The sequence below is a fragment of the Capra hircus genome, chromosome 2, assembly GCF_001704415.2.
Source record: "Capra hircus breed San Clemente chromosome 2, ASM170441v1, whole genome shotgun sequence".
In the NCBI taxonomy this organism is placed as follows: domain Eukaryota; kingdom Metazoa; phylum Chordata; class Mammalia; order Artiodactyla; family Bovidae; genus Capra; species Capra hircus.
The window spans coordinates 102,156,380-102,182,980 of NC_030809.1; the positions used below are offsets into that span (position 1 = coordinate 102,156,380).

The window sequence follows — 26,601 nt, forward strand, 5'->3', positions numbered from 1 at the left end:
ACTGTGTGAAGCAATTGGTCAGACTGGCTGTGACATGATACAAAAGAATCATTGAAAGCCCTGAAATACTACAGCCACTGTTTCCCATCTTGCTTCCTTCATTGTAGAGTCACTCACAGAAATAGCTCAGGAGTGTTTTAGAAGAAAAGCCACATTCTATGTGTTCTGGTCATGAATTTGCCACAGGTTGATGCTTGTGCAAGTCACTTTATCCATCTGTGTTTCTTTGACAGAGAATAAGAGCCTTTGCAACACTCAAATTTGTCGTAAAGTACCGTCTATTGTGTGCCAATTGCAAGACACCGCTTACCCAGCTGCATAAACCCAGACTTTTATCCTGAAGTTCCTGTAGGACCTAGCTCAGACCCAAAGAATGAGCTCTCCCTCCCCTTAACTGTAACCTTCAGGCTTCACCTCCATGACTGGACTCCTGTCGCATTTCCTACTTAGACCAGAGATCTCTCCAGAATGATAACTCTGTCCATTTCTGCCTTTGGGGTTGGAGACCTTTTTCCTACTCTGTTGGGATTACAAGCAACCCAGCTCCTCTCATGGAAGTAGCCCTGAAGTTTGCTGATCCTTCTATCAGTCTAAACTAATCATATTGGCTTTGGCAAGTGATGTTAGACTAAAGATAAGCAGGTTTGGATACTGTCTTCTGCTATGGTAGGAACAGACTCCAGTTCACTGGCTTCTTTGCATATGATTTACTTTTCCTGGCTAAAGCCCACTATTGTGATCTCAGCATAACTCTCAGGTATCCTTATACAAATAAAAACATCAGGAACATTATTCCAAGAAACAAGTTGGATATGTCTATTTTTCTCTTAGGATTTATCTATAATATGGTACAAAAAGGCATTTTATATTTCACACAAATTGTGGAGATACTGGGCTTCCCCTGTGGCTTAGTGGTGAAGAATCTGCCTGCAATGCAGGAGACTCTGGAGAGGTGGGTTCCATCCCTGGGTCAGGGAGATTCCCTGGAGAAGGAAACGGCAACCCACTCCAGTATTATTTCCTGGAGAATCCCATGGACAGAGGTGTCTGGGAGGCTACAGTCCATGGGTTGCCGAGTCGTACATGACTGAAGCCACTGACCACCACTAGTGGAGATACTGCTGCCATTATAGTAGTCAGAATGAGGATGTTGAACTTACAGCTGCTAGCTTTGTATTTTTCCTGAGGTTTCCAAGGTATATTTTCTAAGTATAACCTGGTTATAGAAGGAAAAATTGTGCATGCACACGTGTGTGTATGTGTGTGTTCATATGTGTGTGTGTGTGTGTGTGCGTGCTTTGAGCTGGAGATGCACATGAGATCGAGGTAGGGGTTGTACACTTACTGGGTGTGATATGAGCTATGGAATCAGATAGGCATGAGTCGAAGTTTTAGTTCCATCCCTTACTAGCTGTGACTTTTATCAAGTCAATTAACTTTTCTTGAGATTCATTTTCCTTTACTGTAAAAATAATATCTACCTCACAGTGCTGTGCCCACAATTAAATGTGATAATGAATGTAAATCATCCTGTGCATTGTAGACATTCAATAGAAAGTTTACTTCTCACTTTTCCTGTGAGTTTTTTTTCACACATATTTATTGTTCCTAAAGAACTGTTACATTCTCTTTGCTAGAAATTGAGAGATACAGTGCCCAATGTATTTTGTTGGTCTCATTTGGTGACTAGGAAATGCACCACTAAATTTTGTGTTCCATTGCCTCAAGAGAGTTTTAATTATTTTTCCTTTCATCTAACTTTTGTTTCCTCTTTATGACTTGTGTTAAACATTTTGGCTTGTAATTTTGCACTCAGGTTTTCACTGTGAGTTGTCTTAAATCCTTTTTGAAAGTAGTCAGTTACTAAATCAATTTAGAACGATGTTTTTGGAATTCCAGTATTCTTGGAGTCATCCATGAAGCCTTCAGGGCACTTGGGAAAGTTTTTCAATATCTTTCTCTTATCAAGTGTCTTTCTCATGTGTTGTCAGCTCCTAACACCAATCTTAATAGAAGTGACAATCACTGGAGAAAATGACTCTAGTAGGAGGTACCATGGGGCTTCCCTGGTGGCTCAGAGGCCTAAAGAATCCACCTGCTAATGCAGGAAATGCAGGAGATAGAGCTTTGTTTGATACCTGGATTGGGAAGGTGGCCTGAAGGAGGAAATGGCAACCCACTCTAGTATTGTTGCCTGGAAAATCCTAGGGCCACAGGAGCCTGGTGGGCTACAGTTCATGGCTACAGGCCATCACAGAAAAACTGGACATGACTTAGCGACTAAACAACAACTAAGGAGGCACTACAGAATTCTGTGGAGAGGCCTTTGTTTGTATGTAGCGGGGGTAAGATTCGCAGATCTTGGCGTGAAGGACTTGCCTAGATTAAGGAACCCTCCTATGATGTTAGCCCTTAACTGACTTTCTTAATTTTCTTAAGTCAATCATAGAACTCAGTAGAAGCTAGGATTTATTCATTGACTCTCTTCCTAGCCCAGAGATTTGCAAGTCCTAAGTAAGTCAGCGGCGTTGGAATCTGGGTTATGCCTGAGTAAAGGGATTTTACAATGGGACTTATTAGAGAGGGAGCTGTATTGAAACAGAGGTAGCGGCACATTGAAAGGGTGGGAAGAAAGGGTAGGGTTTAAGTGGGTATTTATCCAAGGCACCCCTTCCATTGGGCCCAGCCATGTTGCCTTTCTTGCTTCCAGTTGATTTCCTTTTCTGGTCAGGTGGTTCCTCTGCTAAACTACCTGATTTGGAACTTCCTCATTTAGCATTCGAATAGTGGCATTTTATTGAGCCTTCGCAGATAAAAGCCTTAGCATTTTATTTAGTCTTTAGCCTGGCTAAAAGAGAATCTGTTTCAAATACATAAGTACAAACCGGGACACAGGTTGGTTTAATGATTATTGCAGTCATGCTGCTACACTCTACACAAGCTTCTTGTCTGTCAGGCTCTGGAGCTGCTATGAGGGTACATAGCATCTTTTGCTGTACAGATGGAGCCATTATTGTACCGAGTTGGCCTGATGTCAGACTAAGGCCATTGCTCAGTTTCATGGCCTGCAGCTTGGAAAAGCAGTCTTCATTCTTTTAACAAATATTTATTATCTACTGTAAACCAGGCACTATACCAGGCATGAGTGCATAACAATGAATAAAACATTCTTAAAATATCCCTGGTCCTCAAGCCTCTAAATGCCCTGATTAGAAAAAAATATATATATAAGGTTACTCAGAATTTCCCACATTTTCATGCCAAATCAGACTTTTATAATGCAAGTTTTCAATACTAATGGCTATTCAAAGGAACTATCAAGGTAATAGTTAATTTAAGGTGAGTAAAAAGTTCCTGAAAGTTTCAGAACATTTTTTTCAAGGCTGATAAAAATTCCATATCTTAATTATGATATAAAGTCACTTGAATATTTTATAAATGCAAAATTAACTTCCTTTTACTTGAATGTAGGTAGATAAAATTCTATGAAACTCTCAAATTATATAAGACAAATGAGACATTTGTTCTTTTAAGTGAGTAAGAAGTGCTTTCTGTGTCTGTGCAATCCATCCTATACCTTAGTACTAGAGAAATCAAATTTTAGGGACATTCAAACGGAACCACCCAACAACCACAGAACAAGATAGAAGTATTAAATCAAAGTCAGACTGAAGAAATGACAAATGGAGACAGCAAAAATGTAAATAACTGTTCCACATTAACCATCTATCAAACGCTATTATTCCTTCCTCAGATTGAAGATATAAGATTCAGTGTTTGCTGTTTCTTAGCTTGCATTGCAAAACACTCTCTTTTTGTGGTGTGTATACTGTCTAAGTTCTGTTGGAAGAATGTCAACAATTGAGTTTTTACCAAAAAAATAAACCAAACCAAAACCCTCCTTCCATAGTGTTTTGAACTCTTGTATTTTATTTTGAAAAAAAAAAAAAAAAAAGATCTAATAGAGGTCCCCTATTTAGATAGCATTGGAAAGCTGACCTATGCTGTAATAAATGTCTTTTGGTTTGTTTCACTTAGCAGGGCTCCAGAGAGGGCCATTCCTAAAGGCAGCCTGAAGAGGGCACATGGAGAAAGACAGTCTGAATGTGGCAAATGGTTCCCCTAAACAGCAAATTAATCATAGAAACAACTTTGATAACTGGGATAACTAACAGTAGGAAATCTCCTTGGGTCCTTAAATATACTTAAATCTTGATAAACTAGTATTAGTCAAAACATAAATTAACACTCATTAATGAAACATTAAAACTCAAGTATGCTTATCAAATAGATTATGCAAGAAATATATCAAATCTTAAATCTCCACTCTAAATCACATCCTTCATATTTTATAGCATTTAAAAAATTCTAGTATAATTATTACATATTATGTGGACATTCTAGATTTGATAACATCTTTAAAAGATCCTAAACCTCACTTTTCACTGTTTCTAGAAGATAATGTTCCTTAATGGATTTCACAATTTTGAGGTCATCCCAGATTATATTATTCCTATGATTATGGTTTATCATTAAGGGATAGGGAGAACACATCTTTCATCTTTCCTTGGTGATTACCTGTTTATCCATTGATCAAGTCAGGTACATTCTTTGAGCAGTTTTAAACATACAAATATATATAGTCTTAGTCTGAAATCTCAAACTGCTTTTTCATCTCCTTTCTTATTTTACTTTCATGTGGCTAATGAGAAGAAAGAATTGTTTTAATGCATAGCACTATCACATGTGGTCAGATTGCTGGCAAAGCAGGGTATTAGAGAATCCATGACTAAGGGCTTTTATAAGTCTTGTGAAAATTAACTAATTTTCTGCATGCAACTTTTCAACATATATCATATGGTTACATCATTTAGGCAAAAAACATATGAGCAGAACAAAATGCTGCTGCACACAGACATGGAAAACTGTCACAAATCCTGAACCAGTTGTGCTACAAGTAAATTTTCTCTGAAAAATGAAAACAGAGTCGTCCTTCCTGCATCTTTCCCTTCTCCCTTCCTTGGCCTGCAGTTCCCATCCCCAGTTAACAGCTTAATTATGATATGTTCCTTTGCTTTCAGAAGGACACTAAAACTTTAACCTGATCCCAGTTAAGTCAGAGCCTAGGATGAGCTGCAGTGTGAGTGATGATGTATAGGCAGAGGGGATTTACTACTTTTACATACATAGTCTTGCTACTCCGCCTCTGGAGCCCTTCTGCTAAATCAGCAAAGGCCTGACTTAAGAAGGTACACTAGGATTTTTGAAATAAGGTCTCGGGGAAACCCTGGAACTCAGGAAAGTTTCTAAAGGCAACAGAAGGGATCTGCATCCTAAAAAACAATTTCAGGACCTTCCCCTCAACCTCCCAATTATTTGAGAGAGGGAGTGAAGGAAGGGATGAAGGAATACTTCATAAATACTTTTTAACAAATGGACTGATTTTAGATGAGCTGAGCTTGCCTACAAATTAAGGAAAAGGGCGGTGCAGTCTGCCATGTAATGAAGAAGTGATTTAAGTACCACTTCACATTTGATATACCATTTTGAACTTGAATCTAGCTTTATGTTTCAGAAAATTTTCTCATGTGTAATATGTTACAATCATGTTTTGATTTATCAACTTTATATAAGGAATATAGAAGGGTGATTTCCCCATTTTTTCACACGAAAACTAAAGAATAAGTGCATTAAGGGTTTCCCTGGTGGTTTCATGGTAAAGAATTCACCTGCCAATGCAGGAGATGCAGGTTCAGTCCCTGGACTGGGAAGACCCCCTGGAGAAGGAAATGGCAACCCACCCCAGTATTCTTGTCTAGGAAATCCCAGTGACCGAGGAGCCTGGCAGGCTACAGTCCATGGGGTCAAAAGGAGTTGAACATGACTAAGTGCATAAACAACAACAAAAAAGTTCATTAAGGGATTTTATTTGTGGAAGAATTAAGACTCTAAACTTAGTCCAGGATTCCTTCAAACCTTGTGACTTGCCATAGCTGTTCATCAGAGTGGATTTCTAAAGTTGCTACTAGTATGGTGAAGTACAAAATGTTTTCCGTTCATTCATCAGTTTTATCAATAAGCAACAAAGAACAGAAATGTGGCATAAATGCTATTTTTTTTTTGTACTGGTTATGGTATTTGTTTCCCAGAAAGATTAAAACTAGACAACAATTCAGTTGTTTTCTAGGGAAAGTGATGGTTCTATTGGCAATTTTATAACTTTTTTCAAAATAGCAGAAGCTCTCAAAATAGCAGAAGTTTTCTTCCTCCATCTATTAGATTCTGCTTCTGTAAAATGTGTTTAGTCTTGTTACCCAACACTCCAAATGTTCCATATTGTTGTGTCCTTGTACATTCCTACTTCTACAAATTGAGTTTCAAACCAGCTGTGTAAGTTCCAAAACATATGTACATCAGCTGTACTTGTTCATGAAATCACATAATTCAATTGTATTGCACATAAAAGAATGAAGTAAGTATGACTAAAGAGAGAGAGCAGGGTTCGCTCATCCCCATGAAAATAAAACGACATGTTTTCGAAAAACTTTATAAAAGTGAGTCCTCGTAAACAAATGCAGTCATTGATTCATTTTGTATTAGGTGTGGGTACTTAAACATTTATAAAAGTGGAAATATTATATAGACCATTAACTCTAGAAAAAATAATTAAAAAGTGACTAAAAATCAGAAACATGAAAATTAAGAACAACACTCTATGATAACCTTTGGATCAAAAAATATGTAATTTAGAATGCAGTAGAAAAACTCATATCAAAATCCATGGAACCACAGAAAAATTTACATCGAAAGGAAAATATTAGTCTTAATGTCTTAGTTATTTCAGAAAGAAAGACTCAAAAAAACTTAAAACAAATGGTAAAAATAATAGAACAAGATAAAGAAATAAAAAAGAGGGTAATGAAGGTAAATGTTGAAAATGAAAAGAATAGTAGCAATAATAAATTAATCCAAAGGCTAGTTCATAAAAATACCGTGAAATAAGTGAATCTTTCAAAGGCCTGCTAAAGGAAGGAAAAAAGAACAAAAATATGCAAATTTAGCAATGATAAGGCAGAGGTAGCTACTGATATGGAAAAGACTGAATAAATGAGTTAAAAGAGAATCTTTGAAGCCATTTTGTAACAACTTTGAAAGCCCAGATGTAATGCATGAATTTTTTCCCAAATATGAATTATCAATATTGACCAAGAAAGAAACAGAATAAATAATTACCATAGCAGAGATTGAATGGTGGTTAAAGAACTACTATTAAAACCACCACGACCACATAGTTTAACAGATGATTTCTTTAAATTTAAAAAGCTTGTAACTATAGAACAATACCACTGTAAAATAGATGCACAGTTATGAATAATTTACGGGCTAATACAATCAACAAAATATCAAAAATATCTGTGACCAAGCAGGATTTATTTCAGAAATGCAAGGATTTTTTTTAAACTAATAGTTTTAATGGTAAAGTTATTTTCAAAAAGTCAGCTACTACTATTCAAAACTGTTTTGGAGAATCTAGTGAATTCATATGGAAAAGAAATAGGATTTTTTCAAAAGAGAATGGATGTATCTCTTTTTGTTGCTGATATGATACTTAGAACATCCAAGAGTAAATCCTCAAGGACCTCTCCTCCTGTTCAAACAAAGCCAACCCAAATCAGACTAAAACAAACTAAAGGAAAAGTCCAGTAAGAGTGAGGCAGATAGGGAATTCCCTGAGAGTCAGTGGTTAGGACTCTGCACCTTCAGTTCCCTGGGGGTTGGGGTTCAATCTCTGGTCAGGGAGCTAAGAGCCTGCAAATCGTGTGGTAAGGCAAAGAACAAATGGAAAAACGAGACAGACAATATGTTAGCGTGACTATAAGGAAGAAAAATAGCAGGTAAAAATGGAAATGTATAATGTATTTCATTTGGTTAACTAAGATATATAAATTTAAGAATGAATTTAATAACAAAGGTAAGAATATCTAAGAGCGTTAGAAAAATCTTACTGAAGGAGACACAATTATTTTAGGCTCTAAATCAGTGGCTCTCAATCCTGGATACATGTTAGAACAGACATAAAAATACTGGTGCTCTGACATAGCTATAAACAATTCTGGTATAAGTGTTGCAGAGTAGGTCTGAAGCACTAACATTTATATATTCAGATGATTTTAATGTGCAGCAAGGAACTTAATATTGAAATTTCAAAGTCATGTAAAAATTAATATAAAATTCATAGAAAGAAAAGGGTTAGCAACAGGTATTTGATTCATTCTCTCTCCTTCCTGAGTAATACCTGGAAAGAAAAGTGACTAGATAATGACAAAGATTAATGGCCTGCTCTTCACAAGCACACTAAAAGTGTGGGTCAGCTCTTTTCTATGGAGTGGTATTTATCTGTGGCAGGGTGTGTCTAGTTTAAATTGCTTACAGTAAACAAATATTTCATTGATTTATAGGACATTACTTTTTAGAAAATGTCCTGTAAGCTATGTAACTTCCAGACTCTAAAATGTGCATGTCTGATGACCAAAAGTGCTTCGTTCTGCTTAAGTGTTATGTTATCACACACATGGTTTAGGGTCCTCCTATGTTAAATCTGATTTAACTTTTATGCAGGATACTTCAAGCGAAATGCTTGGCTGGATGAATCACAAGCTGGAATCCAGATGGCTGGGAGAAATATCAACCACCTCAGGTATGCAGATGATACCACTTTAATGGCAGAAAGTGAAAAGGAACTAAAGACCCTCTTGATGAGGATGAAAGAAAAGAGTGAAAAAGCTGGCTTGAAACTGAACATTCAAAAAACTAAGATAATGGCATCTGGTCCCATCACTTCGCGGCAAATAGAAGGGGAAAAAGTGGAAACAATAACAGATTTTATTTTCTTGGGTTCCAAAATCACTGAGGGCTGTGACTTCAGCCATGAACTTAGGATGCCTGCTTCTTTGAAGAAAAGCTATGACAGACCTAGATTAAAAAGCAGAGACACCACTTTGCTGACAAAGATCAGTAGAGTCAAAGCTATGATTTTTCTAGTAGTCATGTATGGATGTGAGAGTTGGAAGAGCGAGGCTGAGCACCGAAGAATTGATGCTCTCAAATTGTGGTCCTGGAGAGACTCTTGAGCGTCCCTTGGATAGCAAGGAGATCAAACCAATCAACCCTAAAGGAAATCAACCCTGAATATTCATTGGAAGGATTGTTGCTGAAGCTGAAGTTCCAATAGTTTGGCCACCTGATGCTATGAGCTGACTCATTGGAAGAGACCCTGATGCTGGGAAAGGTAGAGGGCAAAACGAGAAGGGAGTAGCAGAGGATGAGATGGTTAAATAACATCACTGACTCAATGGACATGAATTTGAGCAAACTCTGTGAGATAGTGGAAGGCAGAGGAACCCAGCATGCTACAGTCCATGGGGTTGCAAAGAATCGGACATGACTTAGTGACTGAACAATAACAATGTTAAAACTTAGAACACATACTAGAAGAAGGATCTCCATGCCTTGATTTGTCTGATGATTACATATATTCTTGACTAAACTTTGATATTGGTTACAAGTTCTGATTTTTGTGTGCTAGAAAAAACAATCTGATCTCTGGGTTATCTCAAAAGCCCAAATGGAATATGTCATAATTGAACTAAGATAGTCATATATTTTCTATGGAATAATAAATACTCTCAAATGCCCCCCAAAATAAGAAAAGCAAAATTAGTAAGAGTTGACTTGCCTTGTCAGATACCAAAGTGTGATATAAAGCTATTAAGCATAAATCAGAATTTATATTGCCATGTGCGTCATTGCTCAGTTGTGTCCGACTCTTTGTGACCCCATGAACTGTAGCCTACGAGGCTCCTCTGTTCATGGGATTTTCCAGGCAAGAGTACTGGATTGGGTTGCCATTTCCTTCTCCAGGGGATCTTCCTGACCCAGGGATCGAACCCAGGTCTCCTGCATTGCAGGCAGACGATTTACCCTTTAAGCCACCAGAGAATAGAGCAATATGGGAGTAAAGATATTTGTGCTGAGTTGCATCTGACTCTTTGAGACTCCATGAACTATATAGCCTGCCAGGCTCCTCTGTCCATGGGATTCTCTACGCAATAAAGCTGGAGTGGGTAGCTATTTCCTTCTCCAGGGAATCTTCCCTACCCAGGGATTGAGCCTGGGATGCCTGCATTGCAGGAGGATTCTTTACCATCAGAGCCATCAGGGAATATATATTCAAATTATACCTAATAATTTAATGTATAAATCAGGTGGTATTTAAAACCAAAAGTCCTATCTTCCATCCATGTGAAGAAAATTTATAAAACTTCAAACAGATTCAGAATTTTCTTCCTTGATCATATAACAGAGCTCAAAGCCTAGAAAACTACTTGTGTAATCCACAGGTTTAGTGGGACCTTTGTGAAACAGGACAGGATCTCTGAAGTATACAGGAAAAGCTGACTAATTGGATGATACTAAAAAACAAAAAAATTAAAATCCAGACAATATCCTAAACAAACTCAGCATATTGGAAAGAGACTAGGGATAAATTGCAATCTAGATGAGAGACAGAGCATCAATGTCTATAAACGACAAAGAATTCTTTAAAAATGGCAAGGAAAGCGTAACCAAAATCTATACAAAAATGTTATGAATAAGTAATTCATAGGAGTGACATCTCAGTTAACCATTCTTGCCTTATTATAATAAAGCATTCTGAACTTGGTTCTGGTGTTGCCTACTCCAGCACAGCTCATACACAAGGCAGGTAAAATTAGAATTAGACTCTGGGCCAATGTTCCCATCTTAGAAAACACGACTAAGCCCTGTTTCCCTAGTGTCCACACACTGACTCACAGATAAAACTAGGTAAGGGCTAGCTGTGAACCGCTATGATTCAAGCACAACAATTACACTTGCATGGACTGAGTCTTTGATTTTCCCTCCCACCACGGTGGCTGTTTCTCACTACTGACATGTTTCAGTTCTGTGTGAATTGTCGAGCATTCTGAGTTAAGAAGATGGCCAGGAGAGTGAGGAAAATGATTTAGCATGGCTCCAGAAGTGTGAAAATGCACTATACAAGGGACTGGGCCCAAAGTGAGGAAGATTCTTATCAGATGGTCGCTCAACTGAGTGTAGAGTTCTTGGGGTAGCACACCTGACTAACAGCAGCCCAAGATGCAAACGAAAAGATTCTTTTGGAATATCTGGCATGAAAGAGGCATGATTATATATCTTTTTTTCCATTCACACTCATCTCCATGGATAGTAATATGTCTAACCATGGAAAATAATTAGATGTAGTTTTCCTGAGCCTGCTGCCTTCTATATGGTCAACTGGCAAAGATGAACTACTTGTGCTTATTTTTGCCTTTAAAAAAGGATTTTAGAATATCTGGTCTAGTGGGTGGAAATTTACATATCCATTTTCAATATAAATTCTCAAGCTCTTGGTAATGTCTTGGGAAATTCTTTAACTAAATACTGGACTTTTATTTTGGGATAAATTGTGGATGGTTTGATTCCATTAAGTTTGATAAGTGCCAAGTTCCTCTAATATTTGAATTTAATGGACCTAAATTCATGTTTCCAAAGAATATTTTAAAAGTGAACATTGATGTCTTTATTTTCCATTATTGGCTCACCTGTACTGATTATTAATTGATCCTAAACTGTACTGAGCTTGAATTAGTCCTGTGTTCCAAAGAAAGCATCTAGAAACATAGATCACTCTTTAGCATAAGAGACTGTACTTGAATCCTGTTTGAATAGCACCATAAATTTTGGAAGTTGAAAAAAACTTGAAACATTATTTCCACCTTCCTACTACCATAGGAAGAACATTAACAAACAGAGAAACTGAAGCATAGAAGTGTGTTCATTGCCTCAGTGTGGTATTTCTGCAATGACTATTTTTCATGTGTAATGCCGCAGACCATGCTGCCATTATTTCTCTTGACTCAGGAATGGCTCAGGATCAGATCCCACTATTGAACTTGATTTGCTTAAAGCAGTTTGGTGCTCGATGTAAACAAGTCTTTCTTAATAATGGTTGGAGACCAGCCTGAAGTAACCGTCATCATTTGTGAACCATGATTTAACGTATACCATTTGTAATCTGAAAATACCAGATGCTTGTCTTAAGCTTGATATTGTTCATGTCAGGGGGCTCCAGATGGTATAATTATTGTGCTCTGTGGCATTTTTGAGACTTTAGGATAAAGAGCCTGGAGGAAAAATTGGAAGGACAGGAGACTTGCCCTCTCTTAAACACCTGAGGTTCAGGTGCTAAATACAATTGTCAAGTATGTGTGTTAATAGCAGATTTCTTGCAAGTGGAAAATTTCACATATCCAGTTTCTGCTGATCCAGGCAATTCCTGTCAACTAATCAGCATGATGATGAAAATATCTTTTAAGGTTCATTGTAGACAGCCATTACTTTGATTCCACTCTTAAACAGCAACTATTTCTTTACAGAAAAATAAAAGATGTCACCAATCCTCAGTGTCATTATCATTTAAATGCAGTTTTTTTTTTTTGCCAATTCCCATGCTCCCCTTTTAAATATGTGGATTTACACTTTTCTATCTAAGTGTAGAGAAGGAGCATATGTCTTTCATATTACGAGACATTTGTAATGCTCTCTGTACCTTGATTGCTAATTTTGAACTGATACGTTTTTGTTAAACTATTACTGATCAAATAAAAATATCAATCTAAATTGTAGGCTCACCTATGCTAGAATTGTACTATGCTGCTTCTATCTTTAAACATGAATGTTTTTATTTTCTGAAGACTTCTTGGTAACAGGGTCCCTGCCCATTGGATGGCTAGTCAGACTTGAAAGGCATCATATTTGTAGTCATTTTACTGTAGCCTTATAATGAACTAGTCCAAGGTTTTTCACTGACTATACAAACTTCGGTATACAAAGTATCACTAGAAAAAAGTAAAGGGCAATAAAAATATTATGGTAGAGACAAGATATGCTATTTTATAAATTTTGCTTTATATCCTGTATGGCTTACTGTCACAAGGATTATTTTATCTGAGTCGCTGAATTAGACATTGAAAGAGCTCAAAATTACATTTCACTGCAGTGTATTAAAATAGGACATTAGTGGCATATATTTGAAAGTGACAGCCTGGCACAGATGAAGTTATTTAAATAAACATAGGGAATGGGTGCAACAATAGTTTTGATGGAATGCAGTTAGATTGTAGATGCAGGTTAGTGTTAGTAGTTGCTAGTTAAATAGATGGTAGTTAGTAGTAGCAGTAAGCAGTTAGTAGTAGTAGTCTGTAGTCAGAGTTATCAGATAACAGAGGAGCAGGAAAGGAGTCAAGGAAAGAAATGAAATCAGACTTTTATTAAAACGTCCTTAGAAATCACATCAGCCCCAAGAAGTAGGAATTTCTATTAAACAGTATGTCATTCTTCATGATTCTCTTTTCTATTTTCATTGGCTTTGCTCATTCGGTCCATTATAAGAGTATGTTTTGTCACTCAAGAGTCCCACTCTGGGGCTTCCCAGGTGGCTTGGTGGTAAAGAATCTGCCCGGCAAGAGTCCTACTGTAATTCTAAGCAATTTTAGCCCACTAGGTTGTTCTTGATTGAAATCTCTAAATATTCTCCCTTGTTCAACTCTTCTCTGACCCTATACCTTCTTCTTTCCGAGGAATTAGTCTCTGCTTGACCGAAAGGGCTGGGCCATGTGGTATGTACGAGTGCCATTGAGTCGCCTTCTTTACTCCTCAAAACCAAAGCCTCCATCATTTTTCTTTCTTCTCCTACCTCTCTTTAAGGAAACTTTGTCTATGTGGCTGCTAAAGAATGTATTCTTCTTTTTTAGGTTCTTATTTCAACTCCTTTCTATATTTGTTTCTCAAATTTTTCTGCATCAACACCCCAGACTAAAATACTCAACTGTTCTCCCTTCTTCTTAAAATAAATTAAATAAAGTTGTTTTTAGATTATCTGCCTTAATTCTGCCTTGGATGTCTCAAAACAGGGCCTCTATTCCTGTCCTTGTCTTTACCTGAAATGGTCTCCTTGGTTTCTCTGCCATCCGCAATTCTACCATTCACTTAGTTCAGTGGTTTTTGAATAATACTCAACACAGAAATAACTGTTCCACAAAGGAGACTCAGAGGGAGCAAAAGAGTGTACAGCAGATAGGTTAGACTCTACATCCTCAAGCAGAAAAACTCCCATAATAATTGCTTCACAGATTTAGCAAGGGCAGTTTTGGTGCTTTAGAACTATTTGAAAATGACATGTTCAATGAAATTACAGACAGGTTAAGTGACTTGTCCAAGATTAGTGGCATATTGATAGCTAGTACTTGGGTCTTCTGAATTTTTATTCTATATATATTTTTTCTATTATTTAGGCATTATTAGAGGGCCATTTTTAGGTAAGGAGTAACAGTTTTAGTTGAATGTTCAAAAAGGCTTTTCTTCCATGCAAATATAATTTTAAATTATGGAGTGGTTTCTGTCATTAATGATTTATTTCTCTCCATCCTGAATGATGGATAAATCATGGTTATTGGTGTCCTTATCCATCCAAGCCACGTTCCTTCACGTGCATGGCTTGATTCTACAATGACACGGAAGGTGATTTTCAGTTTTCAGCAGTGTTGTAACTAAAATCAATGTTAGATAATGTCTGAAAGTTTCAGATTGGGTTATAAGACAGCTTTGATTTTTGGGGGGAAATCCATTGAGGAACCTTCAGTCCTAACCTGAAAAAGTATTGCAGAAAGAAAAGTATTTTCCAAACTTGACCTATGGACATTTCTGAGCTAATTTTTACTAATTCTAAACCTGACATAATTTGCAAAAGGACATTCTCCTTTCACTAACTTCATTATTCTGACTGCTTTCCTTTTGCAATCTGAACCATTTGGCTCAACTGAGAGGAAGCCCATAAATATTCCCAGAATGCTTTTGGTTCTGGAACATTCTGGCAATAGATGTTCCACTAAAAGCAAAAAAACAGGGAATAAAGAATATGGCTCCATGCTTTAGGTAACTTCTTTGGAATGTTTTGTGACCTATCAAGCAATCAAATGTGTGGGGCTATGAAAAAGAATTTTCACTCAATTAATAGAGTGTGAATAAACATCTTGTACTTCATCTGGACATGGTTAAACAGCAAAAATGGCCTGAAATGTTTCATGATAAATCATATTTAAGGTTATACTCAAATGAAATAACATGGAATGCTGATGTAAAATACAACATTTTGATGTATTTTTATGTATCACAGTACATAAAGTTAAGTTGCATTAAATTGTTATTAAATCACAATTTAGTTAACAATAAAACCAATAAGACACAGGGATTTAACAATGTGGTGTTAGAGGTAAAAAAAAAGATTTTTTTTTTAACCTCTCAGTAGTCTAAGAATAGGGTTGCTTTTTTCTAATCAACTTTCTTTTGCACATTGTGCTTAATTAGCAAGCATCTTCCATTCGCTGAGTTTTGAGTTATATTGCACTTAGATCTTTTACTCACATTGCAGTCACAAGATGAGAAATGTAGACACTGTGTACAAACAAGAAGGTCGTGCAAAGTCAAGCTCTCAAAACCACATGCAAGACTCAGTGGCACATGGTTTAGAGCTCACACAACTCCTGGATCATGTAATACAGGCATGCAGATGAGAGGAAAGAAAAGCACCTACATCATGAAAATAGAGGATGATGAAAGAGAATGACATTTTCTTTATGACAATTATCTAATGCAAACCGTATACCCATAACCTTTACCAGAGTGGAGGAAGGGGCAGATAAGTGACTTTTTGTGGGTGGGTTGGGGGGGAAACTATATAAATATTATTAGAGGTCAAGTTGTTGTTCAAGTTAAGAATTTCTATTCTGTACTTGGCCTCTTCCAGATTATGTTCCCCAGTTTCTTGCTTTGTATTTCCTCTGCTACACCATGCAAAAAAGATCAGAACTAACATTGGAAATCATTTAACAAGCTCTAAACCTGACAGATCACAAGGGTGTTCTCCACAATTTACACGAGAATTAAATTGGATATAAATACCTCCTGTTCTTACCGGTGGGTGTTGTGATTCCATGTATTAAGGTGTGAAGCAGACAGGAAAGAGATAAATCTTTCATAAGTACATTGTAAATAGGCAAGTGGTATATAAACCAAATTCATAGGTAATAGAGTCAAACAATGAAAGGTAAATAGTTTTTACAAAATAGACTTTATCACAAAAAAAATGGTCACAAAACTAGAGTAATATGGAGAGGGGAAGTAAAATAAATAAATGTTTAACTATTGTTATTGAAATAATCTGGCAGAATGGAACAACAAAATTGAGTGACATGTGTTTTGATTAAAGGTTCTTGACACTGCTTGAGCCAACCCAGCTTTAGAGCATCCCCTGTAGTTTCTGAATGTTGATATCTTCATTAAACAATAATATGAATGGAAATAAACAAAAGTGACCAATTTGTAGGTATTTTCTTAAGAGATTAAAGTGTTACCCTGGTGAGAGCAACTTTGCAAATGAATTTTCACAAGTAAATATGGGATAATTAGAAATAACTCATGGAATTAAGTTATGGTTTTGTATGAAATGTGCTGATTGATTAGTTCCTCAAATTAAAAATTTTATAATGGCATGCCATTATTTCTCAATCAAATAAATCATGCACAACTATGATAAACCTATCATATGTAAATATATATTTCAAACTGGCAGTATTTGCAATGCTTTCTGTACCTTAACTGTTAATTTTGAACCTTTATTTTTTTTGTTAGGCTATTGCTGATGAAATAAAAAAATGTCAATCTCAATTGAATAAGTTGTATGAAAGAGTTGTATTATAATGTTGCTGTCACTAACTTTGAAAGATTTCACTTTCTAAAGAACTCTTAGAAACAAGATCCTTGCCCAGCGGAGGAATAGCTAGATGGGAGGGTATCATAATTCTAATCATTTTTTAATAGGTCTATGATATGCTATTGAATTTGTATTTATCATACAATTTATCTTTAGTAATCAATATCTATAGCCAAATAGCTAGGTCAAAAAGATATATGTAATTTTCCTAATAATAAAAGGAGCTCTTTAGATCAATTAATTTTATTAGTTGTATTGATTTTTAAGCATTGATAGAGGAGGGAAGGTTATGAAAAGTTGATGTTGAATTTGTTTAAGAGTTATGAAAGAATACATATTTCCCCCTTGAAAGGAAAGATGCATTAAACCAGATACAGTAAAAGGGCACATATTTAATTGATGAAAATATAGAAAAATTATCCTTAGAAAAATGAAACTTCCTATTATAAAATGTTTATGGTATACTTAAGTTCCTTAACCTCTCCCACAGATCCTTAAAATGTCATATTTAAAAAAAATATTTCTGTTTGGAGGCATTATAGTTATTATTGTTTACTTGTAATATCTTAATGCACATGGATCCATGTATTTTGCGGGCTCTGGCAGCTAGGCCATGTGGTGAAAGCCCAACTCCTAACTTAGCAATGCTCTCTCTGACCAGAAGTGGGCGCTCTACTACACACAGTTATATCAGTTTGCATCATGTTATGCCTTTGCCACACAGTATAACTAGATATAGCACCATGCAATGCCATGAGTTGAGAATGAAAGACTATCTCCAGGGGAGAAAATAAACATCCGAGAAAGGAAAACAAAAGCAAGGGGTTCAAAGCTGGTGAAACTGTTTTTTTCATTTTGGCTGTAGCTATAATGCCTGAGGGGCTCCAGTTTTGGAAAACAGTAGTACATACCATGTTCATGTCAATGCCATTGGTGTAAGTCCATGCGTGCTGGAAATATTCTTCAAGCCGCTGCCTCAGAGGGTTGGGGATTTGGTGAAAGCGAATGAACTCCTTTACTCGCAGCATCTGCATATGGTACCTGGCGGTTCCTGAGTACAGTCTTTGGATAATTGCAGATACATTCCCAAAAATGCTTGCATACATTAGTGCTGGATTGGATAAAAAAACAAAGTTAGGGGGGAAAGACTGCACTTGGGGATATTATATCTTATCAGAATCTCAAAATGCAGATTTTTTTTTTTTTTTTTTGTAATCTCAATCCATTTGTGAGGGGTTATTACTGGCCTGTGGGGAATAAAGTAGTTAAGTCAATACTGTTGTAAAGTTTATAATTTTGATGTTAAATCTGGAGAGGAAAAATATCCCAATTCATCATGGATTCTATGTTAAAGTAAAAACTCAGACCGTTTACAATATCGACCTGTAACCAATCTAGACTATCGACTAGAATCAGCATTTTACTTGTAATGTAACAAGAAGGTACGTCATGGGGTTACCACAGATCTGTAGTCTGGAAGTGGAGTAAAAGTTTTTAAATTGTGACAATTCTACCTCAGCCTCAGGCCTAACCTGGTAATATTAAAAGTTTACTATAAAATTTAAGGATTTGCTAAGGAATAATATTTTTTGAATTATTTACTCATTTATTTGGCTGTGCCAGGTCTTCACTGTGGTATGTGGGATCTTTGCGGCCTGTGGGATCTAGTTCTCTGACCAGTGATCAAACCCAGGACCCCTGCATTGGGAACCCGGAGTTTTAGCCACTGGACCACCAGGGGAGTCCCCATAAATTGTTTCAAGGAAATCACATTTTCCTTAGAGTGATTCTTTATATGTAATTTTTAATCTACTAAAATTTATTTTTATACTTTCTAGATGAGAAATATATCTTTGGCTTAGACTATGAGAATATAGTTTTGTTTTTGCAAAGAAAAATAGAATGACTTCTTTGTTCTTTCACCTATGGGAAGAAAAAAAACTAACATTCATTACTTAGAATGCCATTTCTAAAGCTTCCTGGGCAAAATATTTATAATTTAACATAAGCTCTTTAAATATCTTGTCTTTCTTTTTACATTTGTGTTTAGTTTCTAATAATCCTAAAAAAATTCTATATTTTATACAGAAAGTCACATGATGACAATGGCCTACATCTTGCTTTGGGCATATTCAGACACTTAGAGAGGAGGTAATGGAACTGTAATGTATCAAGCAGGTGGGGGGAAAGGAAAACAAAAACAACAGCAACTCCTCGAAGTATCTGTTCAACAGTAGTCACCCAACATATTTTTTTCCATAACATATTTTACAAACCATTGCCTATATAAACCACTTGATCATTTTTAAGGTAAATTTTGGCCAAATTTAGTCTGTGTTTTAAAATGATTTATCTTCTTGGTCATTTGCTTTCTTTTCCATCTTATTTCTGTCTCTTGGTTAGCATGGTCCTTGTTGACCATAGATGTCCCAAGTAAGAGAATGTCCCAGACAAATGGGTGGTGCTTTATCTATGTAAAGAGAAAAATATTGGGGAAATCTATAGGAAGGCTGAATTGGGGTTTGTGAAAGACAGTAAGTCTCATTAATATAGAAAACCTGTTTAGGTTGTATCTTCCACAGGCGTGAAAAAGAAAAACAAAACAAAACAAAACTTGGGCATAATTTGAGTAAATGAACACTTAAGAAGGGAGCTAGCAATACGTGCCTGAAATGGATTACCAAGATTCAAAGAGATTTATGTAAAAAATATATTTTACTCTGCCTAACTTTAGTGTTGGAAATATTTATGCTTGCTGATAAGTGTCCAAAGTATCTATCATGTTCTCAGGAAATGGTTTGGTACAGATTTTCACTTGATTTAATTAGAGGGCCCATAATCAATGCTAGTTATTTTACTTAAACCACATAATTATGCAAAGAAGAGTCAGGGAAAACATTCTTTTTTTGTTTTTAATAAATACTGTGTTTTTATCTCCATACTGCCATAAAAATGAACCAAACATTAGTTTGATCATAGACAGGTATTTCTACTCATTGATAGGACAGCAAAATCTAGATCATAAGTACATAGTTGAATATATGAACAGCATATATTTCTCTAAGGAAATTCGATGCTAATGACTTTTTAAATTATAATAAAGGCATACATTTTTTTTCTATATTTTTAGGAGGCAAATGGAGCTAAAGGCAGTAAGCAAGAAAAAAAGCATAAAATGATTCTATTTTGTATATATTATTTAGCTAATGCCCATCAACTGGCATAAAATATGAATCAAAAGCAAGTTGGCAGACCATACAATCATTTCTCTCAACTCAGTATTTTCTTTAGCCTTCCTTAACAGGAAATTCTTCTTTCACTAAATTGATTTGCTTCACCTTGAGGTACTATACAAATAAAACAGGTATAATTTAAAACTTCAGCACGCCACACTCAAAATCTGAGAAGCTCACCAAACTAATGAATTTAGAAAGTGAAAGCGATGTTGCTCAGTCATGTCTGACTCTTTGCGCTCCCATGAACTGTAACCTGCCAGACTCCTCTGTCCATGGGATTTTCCAGGCAAGAATACAGGAGTGGGTTGCCATTTCCTTCTCCAGAGGATCTTGCCAATCCAGGGATCAAACCTGGGCCTCCCACACTGCAGGCAGACTCTTCACCATCTGAGCCTACCAGGGAATCCCAGTGAATTTAGGGTCATCGGGTAATAGTTGAAACATACTGATGAAATAAAAATGCTTTTCTACCTAGTATGCAAATTTAAAAAGATAAATGTTGATGATGTATAATTTAGGTACAACAAAATGAATCTGTTTTAAATGCACAGCTCAGTTAGTTGACAAACATACACACCCCTATTAACAGAATCAAGATATGGACCATTTTCATCATCCCAGAAGATTCCACTGTGTCCCTTGGGTGCTTGCCCACTTGTTTTCTAGGCTAACTCTAGACAGTCACTGAGCTCCTTTACATCATTACAGGTTAGTTTGCATTTCCTAGAGTTTCTTATAAATAGAATCATAACGAACATATTCATCTATGTCTGACTTCTTTTCCAGTCATATTAGTTTTGAAATTCTGTGTTGTATGTGTCAGCAATTTGTTCTTTTTTTTTTTTTTTATCACGAGTAGATTTGCATCACACGGTTCTACCAACTTCATTTATCTCTTCTGTTGATGAAATCTCACCGTTTCTAGTTTTTGGCTATTAGGAATAAAACTGTTAGGAACATTTGTGTACAAGTCTTTGTGTGGGCATACATTTTCATTTCCCTTTGAAAGAATTAGAATTAGAATTGCCGATCTGTGTGGTACGTCTGGACCTCCCTGGTGGCTTAGTGGTAAAGAATCTGCCTACCAGTGCAGTGGACTAGGGTTTGATCACTGGGTGGGGAAGATGCCCAGGAGAAGGGAATGGCAACCCACTCCAGTGTTCTTGCCTGGGAAATCCCATGGACAGAGAAGCCTGGGGAGATACAGTCACTGGGGCTGCAAAGAGCTGGACATGGCTCAGCCACTGAGCACACACGCCGGTGGTTATGTTTAAGGAACTGCCAAGCTACTTCCCCAAATTTGGTGTGATTTCACATTCACACCAGCAATATTTGAGAATACCAGCTGTTCTCCAACCTTCCGAACATTTGGTGTTGTCTTATTTTAACCATCATAGAGCATTAATTGCATTTCCGTGACAACTAATAATATCTCTCCATGTATTTACTGGCCATTGACATATCTTCTTTTGTGAAATGGCTGTTTAAAACTTTTTCTCATTTTTTAAAAATTGAGTTGTCTTCTTATTATGGAGTTGTAAGAATTCTTGATATATTCTAAATAAAAGTCTTTTTCTAGATCTAAGTATCGAGAGTATTTTTTTTTTTAGTCTAGCATTTGCTTGTTCCTCTTAACAGTGTCCTTTGGAAAGCTGAAGTTACTAATTTTGATGAAATCCAAATGCTTATATACTTTGTTTAATTTTCTGATATTTAACAGAGAAGTTATAGGAGTATTGTAAGGTTTCAGTTTCTCCATCATGGTTAGAAGCAGAAATCCAGTTACTTTGTTTTACACATTATAAAAACAAGAAATTCTCCTAAGATGTTTGTCAAGCAGGTCAGAGATGAAATATATTTGCCTTTATATACTGGTTTATAGGTTTTAAAAAATCAAATGTGTATATTATATTTATAATATTTGAATAAAGATTATACTTATATATTAATATCAGAACAAATAGATATAAATATGTGATCTCAACTTATATTCTCACTTATTTAATTCCACTTATACTTTTATTTTTCATCTTGAATTGTGTATATTTTTAAAAAAAATTCTATGGTTACTGTTCTCTGTACATATTCAGCAGCAAAACTGGTGACTGCCTCTGCAAATAGAAATTTTTAAAAATATATCTATAGGTACCTGAGTTATTTGAATTTAATTAGATGATAGCCTTTAATGTTTAATTTTTAGTTTCCTTGAATTGTATTGCTGCTAAAAGGATTGCAGATTACTTTGTTGGGCTTAAAATTTTTATTTTAGAATGAAGATTAGTTTTAAAGAAGCTTTGGGAAAAAAAGTTCAACTTGATAAGTGACGGTAACAACTTTAACTTGCAGTAGTATATATACAATACTTTATATTTTGGATATTATAATTTTATTTTTAGGTTTAATCAAACCACTCATATAATTGAAGGGTATGTACTTAGTATAAAAATAGACCTAAATACAGAAAATTAAATCATTTCTTAATACAGTTGGGTCTAAATGAAAATATCATGTGTAGATATACACAAATACATTAAATGGCTATGAAAATTTCAAGGCATGCTTATTATTGCTGTTTCCAATCTTATTTTACCTTTTATGGTATAATAGCTCATGATCCAATTCTCTAGGAATATGTATAATTTTTTTTCCTGTCTGATGCTAAGCTTTACATAATCCCATTTTGATTAAGTTTTGTAGAAGCAAGTCTGTTATTCAAATGAAAGATATTATGTGGAATATGGATATATCTTAGTCAACCCAATTAACTAGAGTGTTTTTTCTTAAAAGATAGAATTCCTCTGCAGGAAACAAATATTCTTCCTAAACAAGCAATAGAAATAGCAATAATATCATATTCAAAAAGGCAAAAATATAGGAAGGAAGGGAGGAAAGTAGAGAGGGAGGGAGGAAGAAAAGAAAGAAAAAGGGAAGGAAAAAGACACAAGGAAAGGAAGAAGAAAAACTGGCAGTAATCCCTGATTTAAGGATTAGATGTTGGGACAGATGAGCCTGGCTGGCTACAGTCCACGTTGTCACAAGCGACTAAACCACCACCACCACAGAGCAAGCAAAGAACTGAGTCTCTAATTTAAAATAATTTACACGATAAATAGTACCATGCATTTCACTTAATCCTCACAAGAGGTGAGGATTCCTATGGGGTGAACATGTTAAACTTTAGTGCTCTTAATATAAGAAACGAATCGCCAATCCAGGTTCGATGCATGATACTGGGTGCTTGGGGCTGGTGCACTGGGACGACCCAGAGGGATGGTACGGGGAGGGAGGTGGGAGAGGGGTTCAGGATGGGGAACACGTGTACACCCGTAGTGGATTCATGTTGATGTATGGCAAAACCAATATAATATTGTAAAGTAATGAACCTCCAATTAAAATAAATAAATTTATATTTTTTAAAAAAAGGGCTTCCCATGTGGCGCTAGTGGGATAGAACCCTCAGGCCAGTGCAAGTTAGACATATAAGACAGTTCGATCTCTGGGTGGGGAAGATCCCCTGGAGAAGGGAATAGCAATCCACTCCAGTATTCTTGGCTGGAGAATCCCACGGACAGAGGAGCCTGGCGGGCTACAGTTCATAGTGTCACACAGAGCCAGACATGGACTGAAGCAACTTAGCATGGCACAGCTCTTAAAAAATTCTTCCTTGGAAATTCTGTTTCAAGATTCAAATACTCTTTCTTTTGAAAAGAGCATGCTAAGCTGCTAAGTTGCTAAGTCAGTTCAGTCGTGTCCAACTCTGTGTGACCCCATAGACGGCAGCCCATCAGGCTTCCCCATCCCTGGGATTCTCCAGGCAAGAACACTGGAGTGCGTTGCCATTTCCTTCTCCAATAATTTATACACAGATATAGAAATATATATGTATATATATATATGAAAAGAGCATATATATATATTTCTATATCTGTGTATAAATAATTAAAAACATACTTTTTTTCTTTTCTTTGTTACCAATGCCACTAAAATTGATAGCCACTGTAAAGTATTATTCCCTGGTGGCTCAGAAGATAAAGCATCTGCCTGCAATGCAGGAGACCCAGGTTCGATCCCTGGGTTGGGAAGATCCCCTGGAGAAGGAAATGGCAAGCCACTCCAGTATTCTTGCCTAGAGAATCCAATGGACAGAGGAGCCTGAGCAGGCTACAGTCCATGGGGCTGCAAAGAGTCGGACACAACTGAATGACTTCACTTCATAAAGTATTTACTAGCAGTTGCAATCACAGAATGGTTGGGACTGTGTTTGTTCTGTAAGATTCAGTCTCTCTGGAATGAATTTTTCTATTTTTTCCAGTGGGCTCCACTTCCACTTCCTTCTGAGTGTAATTCTGCTTTTTGGTTTGTAGCAAGACTTAGCCTGAATTTTCAGAATATTTTAAGAGTTATTTAAATGTAATGTTATTTGCCTATACTAGTTATTTCAATATACTAATATGAATCTATATAAGTTTCATAAATAAAGCTTACCTAGCACATTTTATTACTCAATATATTAACATTCAAAAATTAACTCTCTGGATCTATTTTCAAATTTGTATGCAACCTAAGGGTGATGATGCTCATTTTCAGACTTTAAAATCCATCATGCTTTTGTCAGTTGCTGCATGGTATAAACAAGGTTATTTTTAGTGGTCCCAAAGTGTGATTTTTTAAAATTAATATTAAAACATCTTTAGTTTTACACAGTTTTTTTCTTATTCCAAAGAATATAACTTTTAAATGATGCTCATAGCATTACCCATTGTAGGGTAAAGGGCAATCACTTAGGTCCTTGGCATAATGTCACAGACAAAGGAATTTTTAGTCAAATGACAAGGAAAACTACATACATACATATATATGTATGTATATGTGCATATGTGTATATATGAAAGATTAGCTTACATTATAATTAGCAGGGTGATATTTACATATCTATATCTATCTACCAATGTCTGTGTATCTAGCTATGTAATGTAAAAGAGTCCTTCCTATTCTAATCTGGTCTCAGCTTGAAATATTACAGAATATAACCATTAGTGATAAATTACAGACACATTTTTTTCAATATAATACAGACACATTTTTGCATCAGTAAAAGTGGACTTCAAGCCTCAATTCCTGAATCCCAAGGACCATGTTACTCTAGCTTTATGTTCATAGTTTCCTGAGGTCATGCAAGATCTTTGGTGTCTCCCCTCACAGAGAGAATCAGATTTGGTAAAATAAAATACCCATATATTTAATCCCATTATCTCTACAACTTTCTATAATTTTTACTTTGCCTTCTTCTAAATGTTTTAGAGACACTGATTTTGTACTATTATTTTATCCTAATAGATAACAAAAGCGAAATCTACTTACAGCCAATCAACATAACGCAAATCGAAAAGATTTTCTCCGAATTGGTGTTAGGAGACACATTCCCAAATCCCACACTCGTTAAACTGCTGAAGGTAAAATAAAGTGCTGTGACGTATTTATCTTTAATGGATGGTCCAGAACTTGAGTCACTGTCATTGTAACGTTTCCCAATTTGTTGTCCTAAGGAATCCAACCAGCCGATTTTGTCAGTCAGGTAGGGCCTTTCTACATTCCCAATGGCATACCAAATGCAAGCCAGCCAGTGAGCAATCAGGGCGAATATGCACATTAAGAGCATTAGAACTGCAGCCCCGTATTCTGAGTATCGATCGAGTTTTCGGGCCACTCTCACAAGACGAAGGAGTCGAGCTGTCTTCAAAAGACCAATTAATGTTGTTGTCTGTGGAAATAAACGTGCATGATCAGAAACAGTTGGTAGACAATTCAGTGTGTGTTCCTGTGTAGCAAAGCAAGTAGAAATAGGTTACAAAAATATGGTAGCACTGAAGATAGTTGCGTATTTGAATTAAACATCAAGGTTAGTTTTTTTCTTTTTTTAACATTAGCTTTGGAAAGTACTTTGAAAGTGTGTGGTACATTAATTCAGTATCTCGGCATGTAATTCTTTTGGGACAGAGACCATGCTTTGTTTTGCACTTTAACCATTTGCCTGGCACATAATGAGTACTCAGTAAATCATTCACTCACTGACAATCATCCCAGTGTGTTATTGGTGGGCCCAGCAAGTGGGATTATAGTGTTGAGCAAATGGACACGGTCATTTTTATAGTAGAAAAAGATATTTATTTATTAGACAAAACGTCACTTTTTATAAAGAGAAACAAGGCCCACTGTCTATTGGGGAGGAAATAAATATTTTTAAAACAAATAATAAGATCATTTCGGAGAGCGAAAAGTGTGACAATGATAATAAAAACAGAGCAATATTATAGAGGGTGTTCAGGAGCTCGGGTTGGGATGAGAACCGTTTTAGAAAGGAAGGCCAAAGAGAATCTTGCTGACAAGCTGACATTAGAGTTTAGAAGGGTTTCAATGAGGAGCCAGTCAAGCAGATAACTGGGAAACGTATTGGATGATTGCGTGCATGCATTAAGTACTAAGTTCAGATTC

General features: G+C 36.1%; 1 protein-coding gene across 2 annotated transcripts in view; it reads right to left on the bottom strand.

The window, feature by feature from the left end:
- Nucleotides 1–26,601, bottom strand: part of KCNH7 (potassium voltage-gated channel subfamily H member 7) — a 528,547-nt gene that overhangs the window by 31,163 nt on the left and 470,783 nt on the right. For both annotated transcript variants that reach the window (XM_013969285.2, XM_013969283.2), the window contains 2 exons: nucleotides 25,471–25,870; nucleotides 17,785–17,984 (listed from right to left, as the gene is read on the bottom strand). In XM_013969285.2, the coding sequence (XP_013824739.2) occupies nucleotides 17,785–17,984; nucleotides 25,471–25,870 (600 nt within the window). The remainder of the gene's footprint in view (nucleotides 1–17,784; nucleotides 17,985–25,470; nucleotides 25,871–26,601) is intronic.